The sequence below is a fragment of the Callionymus lyra genome, chromosome 13, assembly GCF_982586985.1.
Source record: "Callionymus lyra chromosome 13, fCalLyr1.hap1.1, whole genome shotgun sequence".
In the NCBI taxonomy this organism is placed as follows: Eukaryota; Metazoa; Chordata; class Actinopteri; order Syngnathiformes; family Callionymidae; genus Callionymus; species Callionymus lyra.
Window position 1 is genome coordinate 25,960,286 of NC_141830.1, and position 20,112 is coordinate 25,980,397.

At 37.5% G+C, this 20,112-nt stretch overlaps 1 protein-coding gene across 1 annotated transcript in view; it reads left to right on the forward strand.

Annotated features, from left to right (window-relative positions):
• The first annotated feature begins 1,111 nt into the window (after positions 1–1,111).
• The window catches only part of LOC148067921 (myelin basic protein-like), a 52,789-nt gene continuing 33,788 nt past the window's right edge, over positions 1,112–20,112 (forward strand). The window contains exons 1-2 of the mRNA XM_087805287.1: positions 1,112–1,330; positions 13,633–13,690. Of these exons, the coding sequence (XP_087661413.1) occupies positions 1,311–1,330; positions 13,633–13,690 (78 nt within the window). The 5' untranslated portion in view covers positions 1,112–1,310. The remainder of the gene's footprint in view (positions 1,331–13,632; positions 13,691–20,112) is intronic.

The window sequence follows — 20,112 nt, forward strand, 5'->3', positions numbered from 1 at the left end:
GCCTGTACTTTACCCAGTGTTGTACCTGAACTAGTTCATTGAATAATAGTTTATATTTGGTAGAACATAATCTTAAACGTGTTGTATTTTTGTCTGATGACTCTTCTGTCAACGCTTTCATTCTGGTGTCTAGGAAAGTCTCACTATCTCCGTTCATCTTCGAAACACACTGAAACAACAGACTGTTATCAGGTCTTAATGTATCGAGAAAACACAAACACCAGAGGCGCACAAATGTTAACGTCACCAAAGTACTAACGGTGAGGCAGCATGAAGTCCACACACTCGACAAAGTATCAAAGATTCTTTCTTTGTTTTACGACTGGGTCAACGAAGATGGAAAAAACTTGACACGTCCGCCGACTTTCAAATGAACTGAAAAGACAAAAATGCTGCCCTGGTCTGGTCCTTTAGGTCAGTTATTTTCAACCTTTTTTGAGCCAAGATACACCTTTTTATTGAAAAAATCACAAGGCACACCACTTGTCAAAAATGTTAAAAAATAATACTCTGTGTAGCCTAAATTAACATTTTAGTCAATTTTATCAAAGTGTCTTGAATATGAATCAAATAAACGCATAGAAAAAAGGACTTTATAATCTAATATTAATGTAATTCATGTTTTTAGACCAATTAGGTGAAATTGCATATTTTCCCAGGGCACACCTGACGATCGCTCACGGCACACTTTGTGGTTGAAAAACACTGCTTTAGGGTTCAAAATGATATGATCGGGAACATGAACTCTTCGGTTATTTAATATTTTTTATGCCCACTGTCTTTATTGACACAGATACAGATACTTTATTATATGTTATTCATCTTATTTTATCTATACTTATTTAATTAATTAATACCTAATACTATAACAACACATACATCCCTGTGTTTTATTTCATAATACTGACCATAAATGTTCAATTATTTCTGATATATCTGCGTGTCAATGTTCTGAATTATTGTTTAAAGTATGACACACTTTGACTTCCATATTGACAGCAGCAGCATCACATGCTGATGACGCAAGCGTGTGTAGTAGTCACGCATGAACGTGCACCAACGTGTTTCCTCCACTGAAGCTGCATTCCGCTCCACCCCTTCAGCAACAACATCACCGCCACCTCAAGCAGGAAGCACCGACCTACACTTCTTCTTCTTCTTCTCCTTCTTCTTGTGCGTCCTCAACGTCTGCCCGGGAACCCTTGAGCCAGAGCACACATCTCTGCTGCTGCTGCTGTTGTTGTTGTTGTTGTTGTTGTAGTAGTGGAGCAGCAGCCGTCGAGGAAGACCGTCCAGAGCCAGGGCTGTGGATGCAGCTAAACCCAGAAGGGTACGTGCACGAAACCTTCTCAGAACCCAACAACTTAAAAAAGAAATGTGTTTTTATTGTGTTTAAAAACGTGTGTTTGTCAGGTTTAAAGAATCACGCCGCGGTGCGTTCACGGCGCCAACGTTACATGTTTCACTTACGAATATATCCTTAAATCACCCCAAAAACAACGAAAAAGATGATTATTTTAGTTTAGTTAAGAACATTTTTTTCCCTCTTTGCATCTAGTTTTGACAGGTCACCCCCCCCCCTCTCTATTACAACCACCCTCCCCGCTGACGTCCCTCCTCCCGCTACCAAACCCCGTTTAACATTTGGGGCGTTTAAGTTCCCGCGATCAGAACAACCGTTTCCCGCGACATGCAGAAAAAACTGCCAACACGCAACTGCTGTTTGCGTTTTCCTCATAAATTCGGCGCGACTTGTTTGACAAATAAAATAACAACGATTGCGAAAACCGTGATGTTTATTCTGGATGTGACTCAAGGAGGAAGTGGGTTGTTGGAAGTGAGTGTTGCAGGTTGTAAACGTGCTTGAATGTTTTATAACAGCACATACACCTGCTTAGTAATATCACAAATTTAGTGTAACCTTGAGACCTGACCCAGTTTTACGTGGCCCGTCGATTGGTTGTCCCCAAATCAAAGTAGATTAATATTTTGATAATATTTTGAACTATAAAGATGAGTAACTACAGATATTATGGATGTCAACAACTATACAGAGACGTCCAATGACATCAAACCAGAGCTGTGTCTCAAATCGCATACTTGTGTACTTTAACTTAGTATTTTTAGTGCATAAGTGCGTCTCAATTCTTAGTATGTGAAATGTAGTGCACCATACACACTAAATTGTCACTAAAATGCCCACCAAACTGAGTATGGATCGATGGACACTTTCTACCCTAAACAACGGAAGTTACATCATATATATATATATATATATATATTTCATATACTTACAGGTGCATTTTCAGCAGCAGTAGGAGGACGACACGTCTTCGGTGCTGATAACGGCGTAAATATGTCGCCAATATTTCGTTTCTCATATTTCTTGATCCAAACCAAACGTGCTGCCAGCAGGTGTCGATAGTGTTCCTACAGCTGGTTGAAATCATCATTCAATAGTAGTAGAAGAAGAAGCTGTCGCGTCATTTCCTGTAAGTGCGTAGCAGCAGTGTTTGATTTGAGACATACTATCTGTGGATAATTTGTTACTAGTTAGTATGTATACTATCCTGATGCATACTAACCAGTGCACTGTGAGAAGTATGTGATTTGAGACACAGCACTGATGTTGATGGGAAGTTCATACTTCCTGTAACAGACTGGCTGGTGTAAAAGAGGTAAAATAGTTTGGCACCTTGTATGATTGGGTTTGACACTCAGTTATTAAGTAACTAGCATTTCTATAGGTGTTTTGCTCTAAATTGTCAAAGAAATTGTTGACATTTTTGCATGAATGGCTAATTCATTATATATATTTTCAAGTGTTAAAGTATCACAAGGCAAATAAAAGTAGAATTTTATCACCCCTTAAATTTAGAATCCTTATATACCTCCTTCATAAAGTAGTATCATTTTTAGTCTGACAACCATTTGATCATAAATAAAGTAATCATTTGTTGGCCATCTGATAGATATCAACGAAAAAAACACAGAAAGACACATCTCAAAAACTAGTACCATCTAAAATCAACTTCCTTGTGTGTAAATGTTCTTGATCAAGATTAAGTTGTTGTTACTTGTTCTCAGTATTATCTTGATCTTTAAAGTATGTACTTTTTTGAGTATTGTTTTGATTGTTTAAGCGCTTTGTGACCCTGGTCTCGAAAAGCGCTATATAAATAAATATTACTTACTTACTTACTATAGTCTCAGTGGTGGATGTGAAGCTCTCATTTTATTTTGTTTATTTTTAAAATAATCTTTCTCTTTTTTTATGGATTGTTTACTCAGCATCCAACCTTGAATAAATATCCTAGATGTCAAATTATATGAATTCAATGTCGGTTAGTTTTGGTTGAGCGATCAATGTTCATTCAACCTTTAATTACTGTTACATTGTCAAAAACCTGTCATTGAGTCAACATTGATTTAATGTAAGACAAATCCATAATGGCCGGGGGGATGGGGGGTCATCTGTGGAGGGGTTTGAACTTCCGTGGGTCAGGGCCGGGCCTGAACGTAATCATTGCATATGTAGTTCAATCAATGTTGATTCGGTGCTAGTTGGATGAAAATACGATGTTGTTTCAATGTCGATCATGGCGAGCACTTCAAATGTTGCTTCAATATAAGATATTAACGTTACCCGACAAGGTGATTCAGTGTATTTTACTATCTAGCTTGTATTTCTCTTTCTCCGACCAGATAGTTACTTTCCCTCGTAGTTACGTACACTCAAAGTAACTTAAAGTAACTGAGTAAGTTACTCATTTAAAGTAACTTGCTCAAGTCAACCGTTCCTGGGGTGTCACCTTCATGAAGCCCATATTTCAACACATTCTTAATGTTTGAGACGCACAGAGGAAGTTGTTACATTATGTTTTTTTCACGTGAAGAAATCATCACCACACTGAAGTATCGTGTGTAAATACAAGTCCTGGTGAAAGTGTAGACGGTTGATACATATTTTTAAAACGTTAGTCATGAGAGCTCAGTTGGGTAGAACCAGTGTAGCTCAGGTTCGTACCTTTATTCAGTCAGTGTTTTCTGTGTAAATGGAAACTAAACACACCGTCAGGGATTCTTCTACGTTGATGGCGACAAATGCAGAGAAGGACCAACACAACACATCACTACATCTTTGAACGGATGAAAATCAGATTCACCTGCAACAAAACTTTCACTTACAAGGGCCCCAAAGAACATCATCATTTCAATTTCTTTCAATTAATTTCTGTTATGTGTGGTTGGTTGGTAACATATATATTTTTAAGAAATAATGTTGTTTTCATGGTCGTTGTCAAAATACACTAGTGGATATTCTGTAAGTCCTGGGTTTTCACTTTCTATTGATGCTCATGATATCTGGCTCTTCAGAAACTACTTCTTTCTGATTGTTTTCTCATTAGTACACATTAAATACACTGTAATCTTTTACTCCGTGACGAATAGGTTACACTATCAATTTACCATTCCAATTCTGATCCCTTGTTTCTATTCCTTGTAACGATCCTTTATTCCGATCACTTTAAGAGGCAGTTGAATTATTCAGTTGAATTTTTGTTCACTCATAAAAAAGCTTTTAAAAAAATCGTTTGTGTTTGATGTGTGTGACCTCACCATGTAAGAAGCACCTGGACCAAAATGGTCACTGGGTTATGGACACTTCTTCAAAAGACGCTTCTTCTTGTGGTTTGCAGACGAAATTAGGAGTCGGAATTTTCAACTTTTAAAAGACTTCAGTACAATCGTAAAGCTGGTCACGATTCCTTTCTTTTACCCTATACTCGATAGCCGACATCTGTTTATAATTACAGTGGTTATAACCTCCTTTATCACCAACAGAAGATGCCACAACCGGCTGTGAGTTATTCTGGCAAAAAGCCCATCAGGAGTCTCAACCCCAGAGAAAGAAATTCCAGGCATGGCTTTGCTGCTCGGATCTTTTACTTAAATCCTCCGGCCCGGAACGATCAAAGTCCAGGACTCCCTCAAAATGACTTCTTTATAATCCGAACCTTTCTCCGGATTGAAACGCTTGTTGAAACGCTGATAAATATGTTGATTACCCATCATGCCGTCTGATTTTTATGTGCATAGATGCGGTCTCTTGAATTAAAGAAGCATCTATTTTTAGCGTTACGCAAGCACGGAGGCACAAGTTGTAGCTTAACCTTTGCATAGTTGTCTGGCACGACTTGGCTCGGAATGCCACAGGAATGTGTTCCTGGGATTCACCTCGTTGAGCGAGTAGATACAAAAATCAAACATGGAACTCATGAATTCCTTTTGTCTTCTAAAACAAAGACGTAATTATATCACAACCTGGATATTTGAATGTAGTCGACTGTCTATTCCGTGGAAGAGTGCAGATACTAGTGTTGATAGTTGAATTCCGGTCTCAGGGCTTGTTCCTGGCAGACAGGTTGAGTCACATTACCTGGTGGAGAAAACCTGCAATGCAATTGTTTTGTTGAAGGTGTGGCCGCGCTGGTTGTTACTCACTGGGACGATGACGACTCTTCCTGTCGTCGTCAGAGATCATTGCAGATTGAATTTGTTTGATCTGCGGCTGCGGAGGTTTCTGTAAACACTTGTTACGTGAGTTTGTTTGTATCAAAGATCAATAATAATCTTTGCGTTTAATACACTGTAATCTGCGGGTTGCTTTGCTTTCTCAATCCATAAATTCATTTTAAATGACACATGTGCTGATGCATCCTAATAAATGTATTAAAATAGTATTTTTTTAAAATAAAGATATATATAAAAAAACAAACAAAAATTTGGAAAATTTGAAATTTGCATTTTGTTAAATTGGATATCTATATTGAGCGAGTTCATAGGAAAGGACTGCGGCCAAATTTATTTCAACCGTAACATTCAGGAAGCCATGATGACTTAACCGTACTGTTCACAGTACTGTTTTTGGACAACATTTCTACTACTTGTATTAATCCCCCCAAGGCTTGGTGGTATTTCTTCACGAGGCTCAATAGTATTAGTCCCCCTGGCTCCGTAGTAGTACTACACAAAGCTCAACATTATAACTTCATAAGGATCTATAGTATTACTCTGTGAAGCTCCGTAGTATTTTTCAATTAGACTCTTTAGTATTACTCTGCAAAGCTCTTTAGTATTACTTAAGGATTCTCCACAGGCTCTGTAGTATTACTTTTCCATGCTACGTAGTATTACTCTGCGAAGCTCTGTGGTATTAGTCCCCATGTCTCCGTAGTATTACTTTCAGAGGCTCAATATAACTACCCCAAGCTCCGTAGTATTTCTCCACTGGACTCTTTGTACTACGCTGCACGGCTCTGTTGTATTACTTTGCGACGCTTCATATTATTTCTCAGGGAGGCTCCATATTATAACTCCCTGTGGCTCCTAGGCAGTACTCTAGGAGGTTATTCTACAGCGCTTCGGAGAGTAAAACTTTAAAGCCGTGCTGTGCCTTAAGCATCTTATGTAAGAAAGTAAGCAGGTAAGTAAGTAATTTTTATTTGTATAGCGCTTTTCCAGACCAGGGTCACAAAGCGCTTAAACAATCAAAACAATATTCAATAAAGTATATATTTTAAAGATCAAGATAAAACTCATAACACAAGAGGAGTTCCAGAAAATCAAGGAAAAGCCTGAACAAATAGAAATGTCTTAAGATGTTTCTTGAAGGAGTCAGTAGACTCCATCAAGCGCAAAGAGAGAGGAAGATCGTTCCAAAGCTTAGGAGCAACAGCCTGAAAAGATTTCTCTCCTCTGGTCCTGAACCATGTGCCTTATACTCTTAAAAATACGGTAAATAATGATGCTTAATAGGTGGGCCTTATATTCTTAAAAATACGGTAAATAATGATGCTAATTAAACAGTGGGCCCCTAAAGTAAGTGCTGAATTGAAGAGCTTATACTTGAGAAGACCCGACTCACTGATGGAGCAAATCAAACTGAATTAGCTTTGACAAGAAAAGTATACTCAAGGGATTGTTGTTTCTCCACTTGTGTCTAATATTCCCTCAGAGACATGTGTGCTCATTCAAGAGGAAATTCCCCAAAGAGTCTTCAAAAAGAGTAGCATCTGGACCCTCAAACTGTCTCGGAAATATACTCCAGTACTACTATGATCTTGTACTAAAAGCAGGGCTTGTGTTATTAGTTGCTGATAGACAGGTCAGCTCTCAGGGAGATGACAACCCGCCTCAATGATTCACTTTGTTCCTGTCATAAATGTATCTTTTAGTACATATAATGTAGATCAACAAATGTTTCAATTATCCACATTAGATTTTGGCAAATTCTGCTCATACTTAAGTCAAATGGTCTGAAGGCCTGCAGCGATTTTGTGGCTCCTCTTGATGTCAGCGCTGTTTTCTTCTGTGAAGATGGTCACGGCTGGCTGTTTTCTTCTGAGCAAGATCTCACACTTCCATTCTGCACCAGTGCTATAACTGCCTCCTCTTACGCTCAGCACTCAGACCAGACGAGGATGGGGATGTCAGAACGGCTTCAGTCAGGCTAAAGAAAAAAAAAGTTTTTCTATTGGTCCATTGACCAATTTTGTGATTGTGATGTAGTGTGCTTTTCTTTTTGACCAACAAAATATTTCATAGACATAAAAGACAGACCTGCATTTTATGATGAAATTAGTTTAATTGAATAAAAAGATCTTGATGTACCCTTTTAACTGCAAGAATAATATATATATATATATATATATTATATAATATTATATACACCACTGCAATGGACAATACAACATATAATTATAAATATTACACAATTAAAAATCGAAATAAAAAGAAAGTCCTAACACAAACAAGAACAATGTTTTGGATACATGATTTTATTTTTGTACTTTTTATTGCAAAAAGGATTCAAACACTTTAAGCCGTTCCGTCTCTGAAGATCTACCATTTTTTTTTCTTTTTCGTAGCCTCTGTTATTTGAAGATTTGCATCATATCATAATCGTGCTGTGGATTTTAAATACAAGAAAAAAAAAAGAGAAAATCGTCCACATATCATCTTCATGACTAAAACAGGTTTCCTGTTGATCTGTATCATATGACGTGTTATACAGTCATACAGTATCTGCGGCCTCTCTATTTTGTGGATTTCTTTTACTGCTGCATTATTTAATACATTTAAATTATCCATCTATGATGTCTAAATCCTAATGTAAGACTCAGCCCACTGGATTTTGTGTCCTGATTGGCTCAGCGAAAATCACGGCGCTGTGTTCTGTGTCTTGACTGGTCAGTAGCATCGTAGCCTGAAGTGTTGTTTATATTATATTTTTATATTATAGTTTATATTTATTCCTGATCTTTCGTTATTATGAGGTAGTGTTGCTACACTGTGAAGTGTTTTGGCCATTCATTTTTTTTTTTCATTCTAAAAAAATTTTTTTTTTTCAAGCCCAATCGGCCGAGGGAGATGCTGTAGCTAATAAAAAGCTGGACATGCTAAAGTGAAGGTAAAGCTACGCAGCTGTGAAAAACATGTATCTAAGATTCTGAATATAAAACAAGGCGGAAAACGACGTGACAGAAGAGGGTGGGAAGGCAGCACGATCAGAGGAGCTGTAATATAATGTACAGGTTGAGAAATCATGATTCAGGTTTTTATGAGTGAATAAACTGTGTGTGGAAAGGGGGAGCAGCAGTTCTGCGTTTGCTGGTTGAGAAAGCAATAGAAGAAACATCATTTGAAGCAGCAGCTTACAAGGACACTTGTTCACCATTTAATCTTGCCCTCAGAATCTTGTGTTAACACTAGCATTCCTGACTGTAGCCTTGGATACGGTGTGTGAACCAAAGGGTCTAAATCCTCTAAGATTGAGCACACAGCGTTCTGCGGCACGTATATATATTCCCAGCAGATGCTCGCCTGGAGAGACAGATGTTGAACTTTGATCCCAAATCCTTTGACAGGAGTGAGGCACTTTGCCCAGCAGATAGCTCCAGTGCTTCTGTTTGCCGTGTCCTTTGATGCTCCCTGCACAACTCCACGACCACACACACACACACACACACACACACACACTTTTATTACATAATTGACCCGGCAAAAGTCACAATGTGTAGCGTTGCAATGATATTAATCTTCTGACAATGGATCATCTTAAGATCTTACCTGAACTTTTGTAAACCTTTGAAGAACCAGGCATCAGATCCAAACATCCAACCATAATGAATGGATGGAATTGAATTGTTATCGCATGATGTTAACGCCTGAATGCACCATTCGACATTTCATTCACTCTTAAGAAAGTTTTCATTAGTTCAGAAAAGAGGTCATGTGGACGGTTTCTGGACGGTTACTCATTTTTTGAATCTTTTTTTTCCGATCTACTGGGAAGGCAGTTCTAAACGAAGATTTTTTTTTCATCAAATGATTCTTATTTTTTCCACTGAAATACATTTACAAACTTTTTTACCTTTACTTTCTTAGAAATACAAACATTTCAAAATGTATTGTTTTGTTTGCTGTAGAACGCAAAAACAAATTAGGGGCATGAGATTAATTTATAAGGAGTAATGTTTCAAAATTTTGACAAAAGTGATTTGTTGTCCTTGGCCTCCTTTAAACTGGCAATATTTAAAATATTTAAAAAGTGAATATATATTTGAAACATACCAGATAGCTTATTTGTTATAGAAAATGTTGATTAGCCAATTGAATTTTGCAAGATTACGGCTGAATCTCAAATTAGGGTTAATTTACTAATTAAAGCGGGTACAATATGTTTGAGATATTGTTACGTAGTTCAGAATTTGCCTTTTAATGACTTTTGACGAGAAGATTCAAATTGTGTTTCAACGTTTTATTTCTGCACGTTTGATCAAAATCAATATTTATATTTTGTTATTCAATGTTTTTGTGTGATTGTTTGAGAATTTGAGCAATTCTATTTTTTTTTTGTATTTTGTTTCCATCTTAACCCTTGTGTTATCTCAGGGTCAAGGTGACCCGGAGGCCCGAAAACAAACGCGTTGGTGGTAGGGACAAGGGATACAACAAAACATTTGTTTTCAGGCCTACGGGTCACCTTGACCCTGAGACAACACATGGGTTAACTATTCCTCTTGCTGGCTGACATTGTACGAAGGGACGACGTTGTGCCTGAACACGTCTTTTTGCAGGCGACACATCACTACTTCTGTGGGTGGAATAGATGGAAATGCTTCCCCGATCAAATTTTAATGTACTTATGTCATTCTTCTTTCTTTTTATATGTAATCAATCATTATTACAGAACTCCACATAAAATATGTTTTTTTAGAAAGTAAGTAATTTAATTTGTAGAGCGCTTTTCTAGACCAGGGTCACAAAGCGCTTAAACAATCAAAACAATACATAATAAAATATATACTTAAAAGATCAAGATAACACCGAGACAAACACAGGAGTCTCAGAAACAAGGAAAAGCCTGAACGAATAAAAGTGTCTTAAGTTGTTTCTTGAGTCAGTTGATCATCAAACACAGAGATCGTTCCAAAGCTTAGGAGCAACAGTCTGGAAGGATTTCTCTCCTCTGGTCTGACCATGAATAGATCTGAAAGTAAGAACCAGAATTTTAAAATGATCCTGAAAGAAAGTGAAGTGAAGAGTTTTAAGGATCGGAGAAATGTGAGTTCTTCTACTAGAGCAGCTCAGTGTTCTGTATGAAGTGCAGGCGAGACAGCTCCTTCTTGCTTACACATGAAAATAAACTGTTGCAACAGTCCAGACGAGAAGACACAAACGCATGGATTATAAGCTCCAGATCATTCTGTGACTAATAATTAATAGTGACAATAAATGTTTCCTGATATCACCACGAAATCTGACTCATACATTCAACATAGAACTGGTCAAATAGTTGCTGTCTGAGGTCATGTATGAGGCAATAATAATAGAAAATAATAGCTTACCAGCACCAACGTACCAACACATAGAAAGAAGACAAACTGAACCAGTTACATTTTTAAGCGGTAAACTTTTAAAGTCTTTCCCAATGTGAAAATATGTGTACTTTATATCCTGGTGAAATTGTTCAGGTGGTGTTTTTCAGCGACTGTGTTATAATTTAATAACCCATTATTATTGTAGAGTTGTTCAAACATCAGTGTCCCCGGGGGACGAGAGAGTGGCCTGCAGTAATGTGGCGAAGCAGCCAATTATCTGCACTAACTCAGTAATGGATTCCTCCTGATTCTCGATGTATTCTGCACAATCCTTTCACGTGCATTTACCAGACAAACCAAAAAGGTTTCATGAGTCAGCGACTTGTATAGACCGACGTCTTGACAGTCGACACACAAACAATAGGACAGGGTTGTTTTTTTAAAACGACTCGCAAGTAGAATCCACTGATAGGAAAAAGGCTACTGTGGAAAATGCAGCTTCAGCTGTGGGTCGTCCTCACTCCATTATGCAACACTATCTTGCAAGTCCCTGCAGGATCGCAGCCTCGGTTGTGTAACGTCTGCGAGTACGACTGGCTGCGAGGCTCACGTTCAGACGCACAAAATATGGTTTTCAGGTCTTTGTGTCAAACCTTTCAACCTCTTGTTTAGCCACATGGTTTTTAGAGGTTTGACCGAGGCCTATTCACAGTTGAATGTGTCCAAGAGGACTTTGAGTATCAAATAAAAGTCAATGAATTCATATACTTTGTATTCAAGGCACAACTTGAGGGACAACAAAGGGTAGTTCAAGTAAGATGTAGTAATGTGAGAGTAATGTGTTCTTTTTAGACAAAAACTGAGGCCTCGACATGAGAATAATTGTTAAGAAAAAAATGTAAATAATTCTATATTTTAAGTATGTTTTAAACGGCAGCTCCTCTGAAACACATTGTCAGTGTCAGCGCTCAAGATTTACGTTGGGATCTTCTGCTAAAACAGATCTTAAAATATAAAGTTGTTTTTGATTTTTTTTTTCCGGAACAATTCCTAATGTCAAGGCTTCAACACAAGAGGGACGTTACAGACAAGCAGTATGGAGGTATTTGAATGTTTTTAAGTTTCTTTTTGGACGAAGATGAAGACGAGCACAACTGAGCTCCAGTCGCTACATTAAAATGAACAAACATTTTTGTCTATAACTGTAAAAAGAACAGATTACTCAGAAAATAATTCCAACATTAGTCCACATGAGACATTGAGTCAAGTTTAATTTTGGCTGAACTATCACTTTAAGTATAGATGTGTTGATGAAGCTTCATGAAACTGTCATTATCTTCAGAGTCCACTAGATGGTAGTGATGTGTTGTTGAAGCTTCATGAAACAGTGTCATTATCTTCAGAATCCACTAGATGGTAGTGATGTGTTGATGAAGCTTCATGAAACAGTGTCATTATCTTCAGAGTCCACTAGATGGTAGTGATTTGTCGATGAAGCTTCATGAAACAGTGTCATTATCTTCAGAGTCCACTAGATGGTAGTGATGTGTCGATGAGGCTTCATGAAATTGTGTCATTATCTTCAGAGTCCACTAAATGGCGTCTCTACACTATTTTCCTTTGTTTTGAACAACTGTTCTAATGAAATTCATCATTTTTAAACTTGTGGCGCCACCTACTGACCTCTGAACAACATGACATTGTTTCAACACATCACCACCTTTAAGCAGTTACATTTTTATTTTTTAGTTTATATTATGTTTATTATAAGATGTATTTTTTGCTGGCTAAATGTTTTCTCTCACTGGTTGGTCATTAAGTCAAATGTTATTTTGTTTCTTAATCTGAGACAGAAAGAGTCCTGGCGTCTGCAGCATCATTGATGTTAATGAGTTTTTCAATGATCCTGCTTAACTTCATTACGTTGTTTGTCAGATGTGTCTGTGTTGGTCGAAGTCTGTTCTGTCTCAAGTCCAAGTGTCACTCAGGGAATTGAAGGAATTGCCCCCAGAAAAACAGACCAAAGAACCAACAGAACCAACAGAACCTAATGTGAAGATGATGACAATGACTGTGCAATGAACAAATGTGACATTAGGGTGAAAGATAAAAATATTAACAATGTTTTTTATGTATGTATTCACCAGATATAAATAGAAAATACAGCATGGAATCAGGTGTAAAAATGTATAACGAAGAAGGTAATAAAAGCCTTGATGTACATTGTGAATTAATTTATATTTAAATTCAAGCTTTCTGAGCAAACACAGCTTTGAGTCTTCTAATGATTTAATGCTTTGGTTGAAGAAACACATTTGTGTCCGTGTCCTGACAGGTTGATTAAAACCATGTTTGGTTTGCATCGGCCGTCAAACTCAGTGATGAACTCGACTTGCATGTGCCGTGTTGTTGCTTGTATCTTTGATGTTGATCTGTCTTAATTTTCCTCCTACAGAACTGTCCCAACCATGTTTAACTTTGACAAAAAATTCTTAAAATTCTATTAGATTCTATTGTCGTCTATAATCTAATGCTAGATAAACGTCATCAATGATTCAGGTTAAGACTGAAAACAGTGTCTTTAAATTTGAGAGTGATTTTGAAAGATGTAAAGTTCACGCATTGATTGAAGCACTAGCTTGTCTTGCACTTAAATCAATGTTCATAATGTTCATATATTCTCCAGTTGAAAACATTGCACTTGTTTAAACTGTGTGTTCTTTTGTTTTTTTCTTGCCTCCCACAGTCTCTGGAGCAGCATGGGCCAACATCTCGTGAAGAGAGAATCACCTGCAGGAAGCAAGGTAAGAGAAAATCATATATTCTAATTTATATCAACATGTACACTGTTTTTATCAGTATGTTTTATTTTCTCCCTTTTCTGTCTTGAACCATGTCAGAACGAGGGTTTCATTTTACTAGTCTATGTTAAAAAAAACAACTTTAATCCAATTTAATGATGCTAACCACGGATTTGGCTTCTCAACCTCTCGTGCTCTCAATCTTGGATTATGAGCACAAATCCAAGAGTTTAAACTAATCCATTAAACATATTAAAGACAGTTTTATGTCAGGAGAAAAAGAAAATCTCTCTCTTTCTCTACGCACTTGTAGGCAGTGATGTTGTTCTCCACAGTCAGTTTGACGCAGCAAACACCTCCACCAAACATCTTTACATGTTTATTCTTTTTTCTTTTTTTTTTAAACACACGAGTAAACATGGATAATTCATTCGTAAAAACAACACAAGTCTTGCTTTCCTCCTTAAAATATATTATCAGACAGGTTTTCCTCATTTTGACTCTTGACTGAACTTCCTGAATCATCTGATGTTTAACAAAAATCAGCTAATTTTTTTTGTCGCATGTTGTCAACATGTTGTCAACCTCTGAGCACTGTTGCCATGGTTACATACCTTGTATGTTCTCGTATGTGTGGCTCTAGATTAACCTGAAGCCTTGTCACTCATGCACTTCAAAACTACAGAGAATTGTGTTCATGTTGTTGTGTTTCGTGTTCATGTTGTTGAGATTCGTGTTCATGTTGTTGAGATTTGTGTTCATGTTGTTGAGTTTCGTGTTCATCTTGCTGTGTTTTGTGTTTGTGTTGTTGAGATTCGTGTTCATGTTGTTGAGATCTGGGTTCATGTTGTTGTGTTTTATTTTCATACTGTTGTGTTTATGTTGTTGAGATTTGTTTTCATGTTGTTGAGATCTGGGTTCATGTTGTTGTGTTTTATTTTCATACTGTTGTGTTTATGTTGTTGAGATTCGTGTTCATGTTGTTGAGATCCGGGTTCATGTTGTTGTGTTTTGTGTTCATGCTGTTGAGATTCGTGTTCATGTTGTTGAGATTCGTGTTCATGTTGTTGAGATTCGGATTCATGTTGTTGTGTTTTGTGTTCATGCTGTTGTGTTTATGTTGTTGAGATTTGTGTTAATGTTGTTGTGTTTTGTGTTCATGTTGTTGAGATTCGTGTTTATGTTGTTGTGTTTTGTGTTTGTGTTGTTGAGATTCGTTTTCATGTTGTTGTGTTTTGTGTTTGTGTTGTTGAGATTCGTTTTCATGTTGTTGTGTTTTGTGTTTGTGTTGTTAAGATTCGTGTTAATGTTGTTGTGTTTTGTGTTCATGTTGTTGAGATTCGTGTTCATTTTGTTGTGACTTTTGTTAATGCTGTTGTGATTTGTGTTAATGTATATATAGGGATAAAATGTATAAAAATCCAAACATTATCAAGTTTTTATCACGTTAAGGAACTTGGCAACGAAAGTCAAAGCTTCTTTCAATACTTGTTGCTACTGAAGTATTACAGTCATCCCACAAAAGAACCAAAGTTTGATACCCAGTCCTAGACTTATGTTAATGTTTCTTTCTTTTGATCCGTGTTGGCATTGTTATGATTTTTTACTTCTCGACCAACGTACTGAACTCGCCGTGACCTCGCGATGGATTCTGTGTTTGAAGGTGACACAACCCTCATGTACGCTTCTTATTTAACCATTAGTCCTGGACCATTTGTTCTTCGGCTTCAGAGGATTTAACAAGAGTCGAGCATCACGATGATCCACTCACATGATCAAACATCCTTGTTCGTAACCATGCAAGATGCTTGAACTCGCCTCGATCATACTCTTACCCATTCTTTGATTTGTTGACCTGGTTATGAGCTCAGTGACACCAACATATTGATCTCAGAGTCCACATTCTAAACTGGAGCAGAAATATAATTGTAACTTCTTCTCACCGTTGTTTTTCATGCTACATGAAACAGGACAAAAATAAATAAATAAAAAGTGTTTACTCATGTGAGCTGTGGATTCATGGAGGTGAGTCCAGAGCAGCGGGGAAGTCGGCGTCTCAGCCAGAAGGTTATTAGTTCCCTCACACTGCCAAGCAAACCCTGGCTATAAGAGCAAAGGAAAGAAAAGTGGTTTAAACTGTCAAGTGTGACGTTGGCGGGCCAGAGAATCAAGGCAGCCGGCCACTCGGAAACAGCCTTGTTTATAGAGCCGCGTAATTGTATTGAGTATCTCTGTGCCTGTCATTTGCTTTTCCCCCCTGACTTTCTGACAATGCTAGCAAAGTCAATTCAAAGGCCCGTGACACCACCAGTAGTCATGGCCACCATCAAAAGAAGCGAGCTAAGCCTTTTGTGCTCAATGTATCTGAATGGAAGAAGTGATGTGATCGCTGTTGTGTATTAGACTATGTTAAGATGAGGGAAGAACTGCTGCGTTATGTGCCTGAACTAGTACTGACGCCAAAAGTCAGAAGTCAGAATTTTTTGGCAAAATTCTTAAAAAAAACTTTTTTCAAGTATTGAACAATGACATGGTTGACTTGACATGGTGGAAGAAATTTTGGCTACGAAATACTGAGTCTTAGCTGCGTTAGTCTAGAAGAGAGACATTGTATTTTGTTAAAAATCTGAATGTATATACACAACTGTTACGGATCATAATGTTGTTTATTCCTGGTTAAAGCTATAGTTCACCAGACATTCAACCTTCACTCATTTTCTGCTCACCCTCATGTCGACTAATTATTGTCAGGCTTATTTTCAGAGCAATCTGTTTCCTTTTTAGAGTTATAGACAAAATTGTTTGTTCATTTTGATGTAGCGACTGGAGCTCAGTTGTCTTCGTCTTCATCTTCGTCCAAAAAAACACTTAAAATCATCCAAATACCTCCATATACTGCTCGTCTGTGTGACAAGAAGTATTGTTCCGGAAAATGTAGGTAAGTCTGTATTTTATGCTCTTTTGTGGCGAACGTTTAGAGCATATGTGTCAAACTCAAGGCCCGCAGGCCAAATGTGGCCCGCCATGTGATTTTATGTGGCCCGCCTGACTTACCTTGACCATTGACCAAAAATTTAAAAAAATAAAAAACTTGTCCGACAAACCAATCCCACAACAGACAAAATGGTTTTCCTTCTTTTATTCGCGCTGCTTGCGTTCCCTTCTCTGACTCTGCCGGTCGGGTTCTCATTGCCCAGTCGGGGGGCGATGGGCCATACAGTCTGTCTGTCTGTCTGTCTGTCTCGAACCAACAACATCATCCCACCCGAGATTGTCATCCACGCTACACGCTACATTAGCGCCGCTGCTTTGGGAAAACCGGCCGCGAGCCTTTGATGTGAGCAGCACGCGCTCTCATCGCGGCACGCACACACGCACGCACGCACGCACACACACACACACACACACACACACACAGTCCCTGGCCTGTCAATCGCTCCCTGTCACATGACCGATTTCAGCAGGAAAAAGTGTCGCACAAGTTGCTGGCTGCTGGCTTGTAAAGAAACCTACATTTACCCACAATGCATGCCTACCGGTATTATGTTTCCCACGATTGACGCATCACTAGGCTGCAGCGTCTCCAAATGAATGCCAACAGGTGGAATTGAGAAATACAAATACATCCTCGCAAAATGTCCAAGAAGAGAAGAGTTGATGCGGAGGGAAGGCTATTTCAAGAAAGGTGTGAAGGCGAATACATGTTTGTGCTTCAAGGAGAAAGACCTGTATGTCTTTTGTGTTATGAGGCAGTGTCGGTTGTCAAAGAGTACAATCTACGCCGGCATTTTGACACCAAACACGGAGCTAAGGATGCCACATTTACTTATATATATAAGCTGGGAAACCTAAAAACGTGACCAATAACTGGTTGTGAGACTTTCTTTCTTGTTGGGACATATCTCAAGACTCACCAATCTGATTTTCCTGCAATTTATTTATTTTTTCTCTGCTTGAGATGACAAGTGTGATGACAATAAAGTTTTAACTTACTACCTTACCTTACCTTACCTTACACTTGTGCATCAACAGGAAACGTTGTTTGTCAGACTTATTTCAGTTGCAACTTATTTCAGTTGCAACTTATTAGTCTTGAGCTGTAAGTTTTGACTTATTTTTATGTGTAGCAATGTATTTAGTACCACATGCAAGGCTGTGTACAGCCATTTTTATTTTATTGTAAAATGCTACATCACACATGTTGTTAGCAGCTCACAATTGTTGGTTTTACAGTAGTTATGACCTAAAGTAATACATTCAAAGTCATTTAACATTAAGGAGTAGTTACATTTATTTTACATTAGCTTACATTTAGTTTACATTTATAAGTTACATCTGGCCCTTTGAGGGCAGCCATTATGATGATGTGGCCCCTGGTGAAAACCAGTTTGACACCCCTGGTTTAGAGAATAAAAAAAAGCTATATAAATGGGAAGTATGCTGGATAAAAATTGCGAGTGCTTCCAGAGTGCATACAGTCTACTCTCCACACTGGAGGCCGAAGTAATTCCGTCTTTTTGGAAGAAAGATGAAGACGAAGACAACTGGGCTCCAGTCGCTACATTAAAATGAACAAACATTCTTGTCTATAACTCTAAAAAGAACGGATTACTTTGAAAATAATCCCAACATAAATCGACATGACGGTGAGTAGTAGAAAAAGTTTGAATTACTGGTGAACTATCCCTTTCTTTTTCTTTTTAGTAATTAATTAAACTGGATAAACAAGGATATATTATGTTAACAGCATCTTGGTGAATTTAAACAGAGGGATCTATATTTGTTTTTCAAAAACAAAGTACCAAAGAAATCAAGTGATCATTTTCATGTGAAAATCAATCCAGTGCAATATTTATTTGAGACGGTTCTTTTCAAAGTAAGTAAGTAATTTATATTTATAGAACGTTTTTCACTTACTTACTTACTTACTTTTCCAGACCAGGGTCACAAAGCGCTTAAACAATCAAAACAATACTCAATAAAATATATACTTAAAAGGTCAAGATAACACCGACACAAACACAGGAGTCTCAGGGAAATCAGGGAAAAGCCTGCACGAATAAAAGTGTCTTAAGATGTTTCTTGAAGGAGTCAGTAGATCGTCAAACACAGAGGACGATCGTTCCAAGACAATGATTCTCTGCCTCTCACACTTGCTCTGCTGGTTCCTTTGACCTTCTCTGGTCTGAGCCTCTCGTCACAAGTGTAAATAATCATGGACGAGTATCTCTTGTTGAGTCATTGAGCGAAACACTCACACTTTTGACATAATTGTTATTCTTCTTTCGTCGCACTGGATTATGAGATTAACTTGATGATGATGAAACGACTTGCACAACAGCTAAAGACACATTTTTTTTTATTCATCTGCTAGAACGAACAAAGACTCGATAAAACTTTTTACATAATCAGACTTTCATCGTTACTTCTTAAATACTTTTCAATCGTTTCATTTACGTTTTAAAAGACGTGTTTTGTGTAGAGAAAAAGTTGCACAAAGGTGTCAATAGATTTGTCAAACAACACGTTGCTCGACTGCATGTCACATGTTGACGAGGATTAAACCATTTGGAGTTAAAGGGGCCCTATCCTAGCCATTGACTTGACCTCTGACCCCTGTGGAACACTGCAGTATCTTCCTCTATATGTTCACAATGGAAACTGTACCTAAGCTCTGCCCATCTAAAGGGCTTCGTTAAGCAGGAGCCATTTGTTTTCATGACCACGCCCACTCTGCTGTGATTGGTCAGGAGTGCATCCCTACATCACAGTCAGAGTGATTGACAGCTGGCTTGTCCAATGAAATCTCTCTGACATCCTACCTAATAGACCACAACAAATAAAGCACTCGCATTGGTTTATATTCTAACTGGCAGAGAGTCGGACCTACATATGTTGTTCAGTTGTGAGATTGTGTAATGACAAGAAAGTATCATAATGATACAAACAGATCATTATCATAAAATATCTCTTTTGATTTTGGCACTCATTTTATGTCTTAATAAGCAGTTGCACTTTACTCTTCATCTCCATTTACTCATTTAAAAAAAAGAAAAAACTCTAATTTATTTATATATATATATATATATATATATAATATAATGATTTATTATTAAGTGTACAACAATTGTTTTGTTTGTAATTGTTTCTTTTTAGATTTTTAAAATTACTATTTTATTATTACTGCTTAATTTCTTTTATTATTTCTTCTGTACAGTTAATATTTTCCTGTTGTGACAACACATATTGCTCTACTGTGTGACGAATAAGGCAAACATCTAATCTTATCTTATCTTCAAATTTTTATGAAATATTGACTTTTAAACTTTGTGGCGCCAAGGCCGGTACACTTAACTCACGGTACAAGTCGATACGATATATTCAGCTCACGAAATTATATAATATGATGCACCTGCATAATTTTC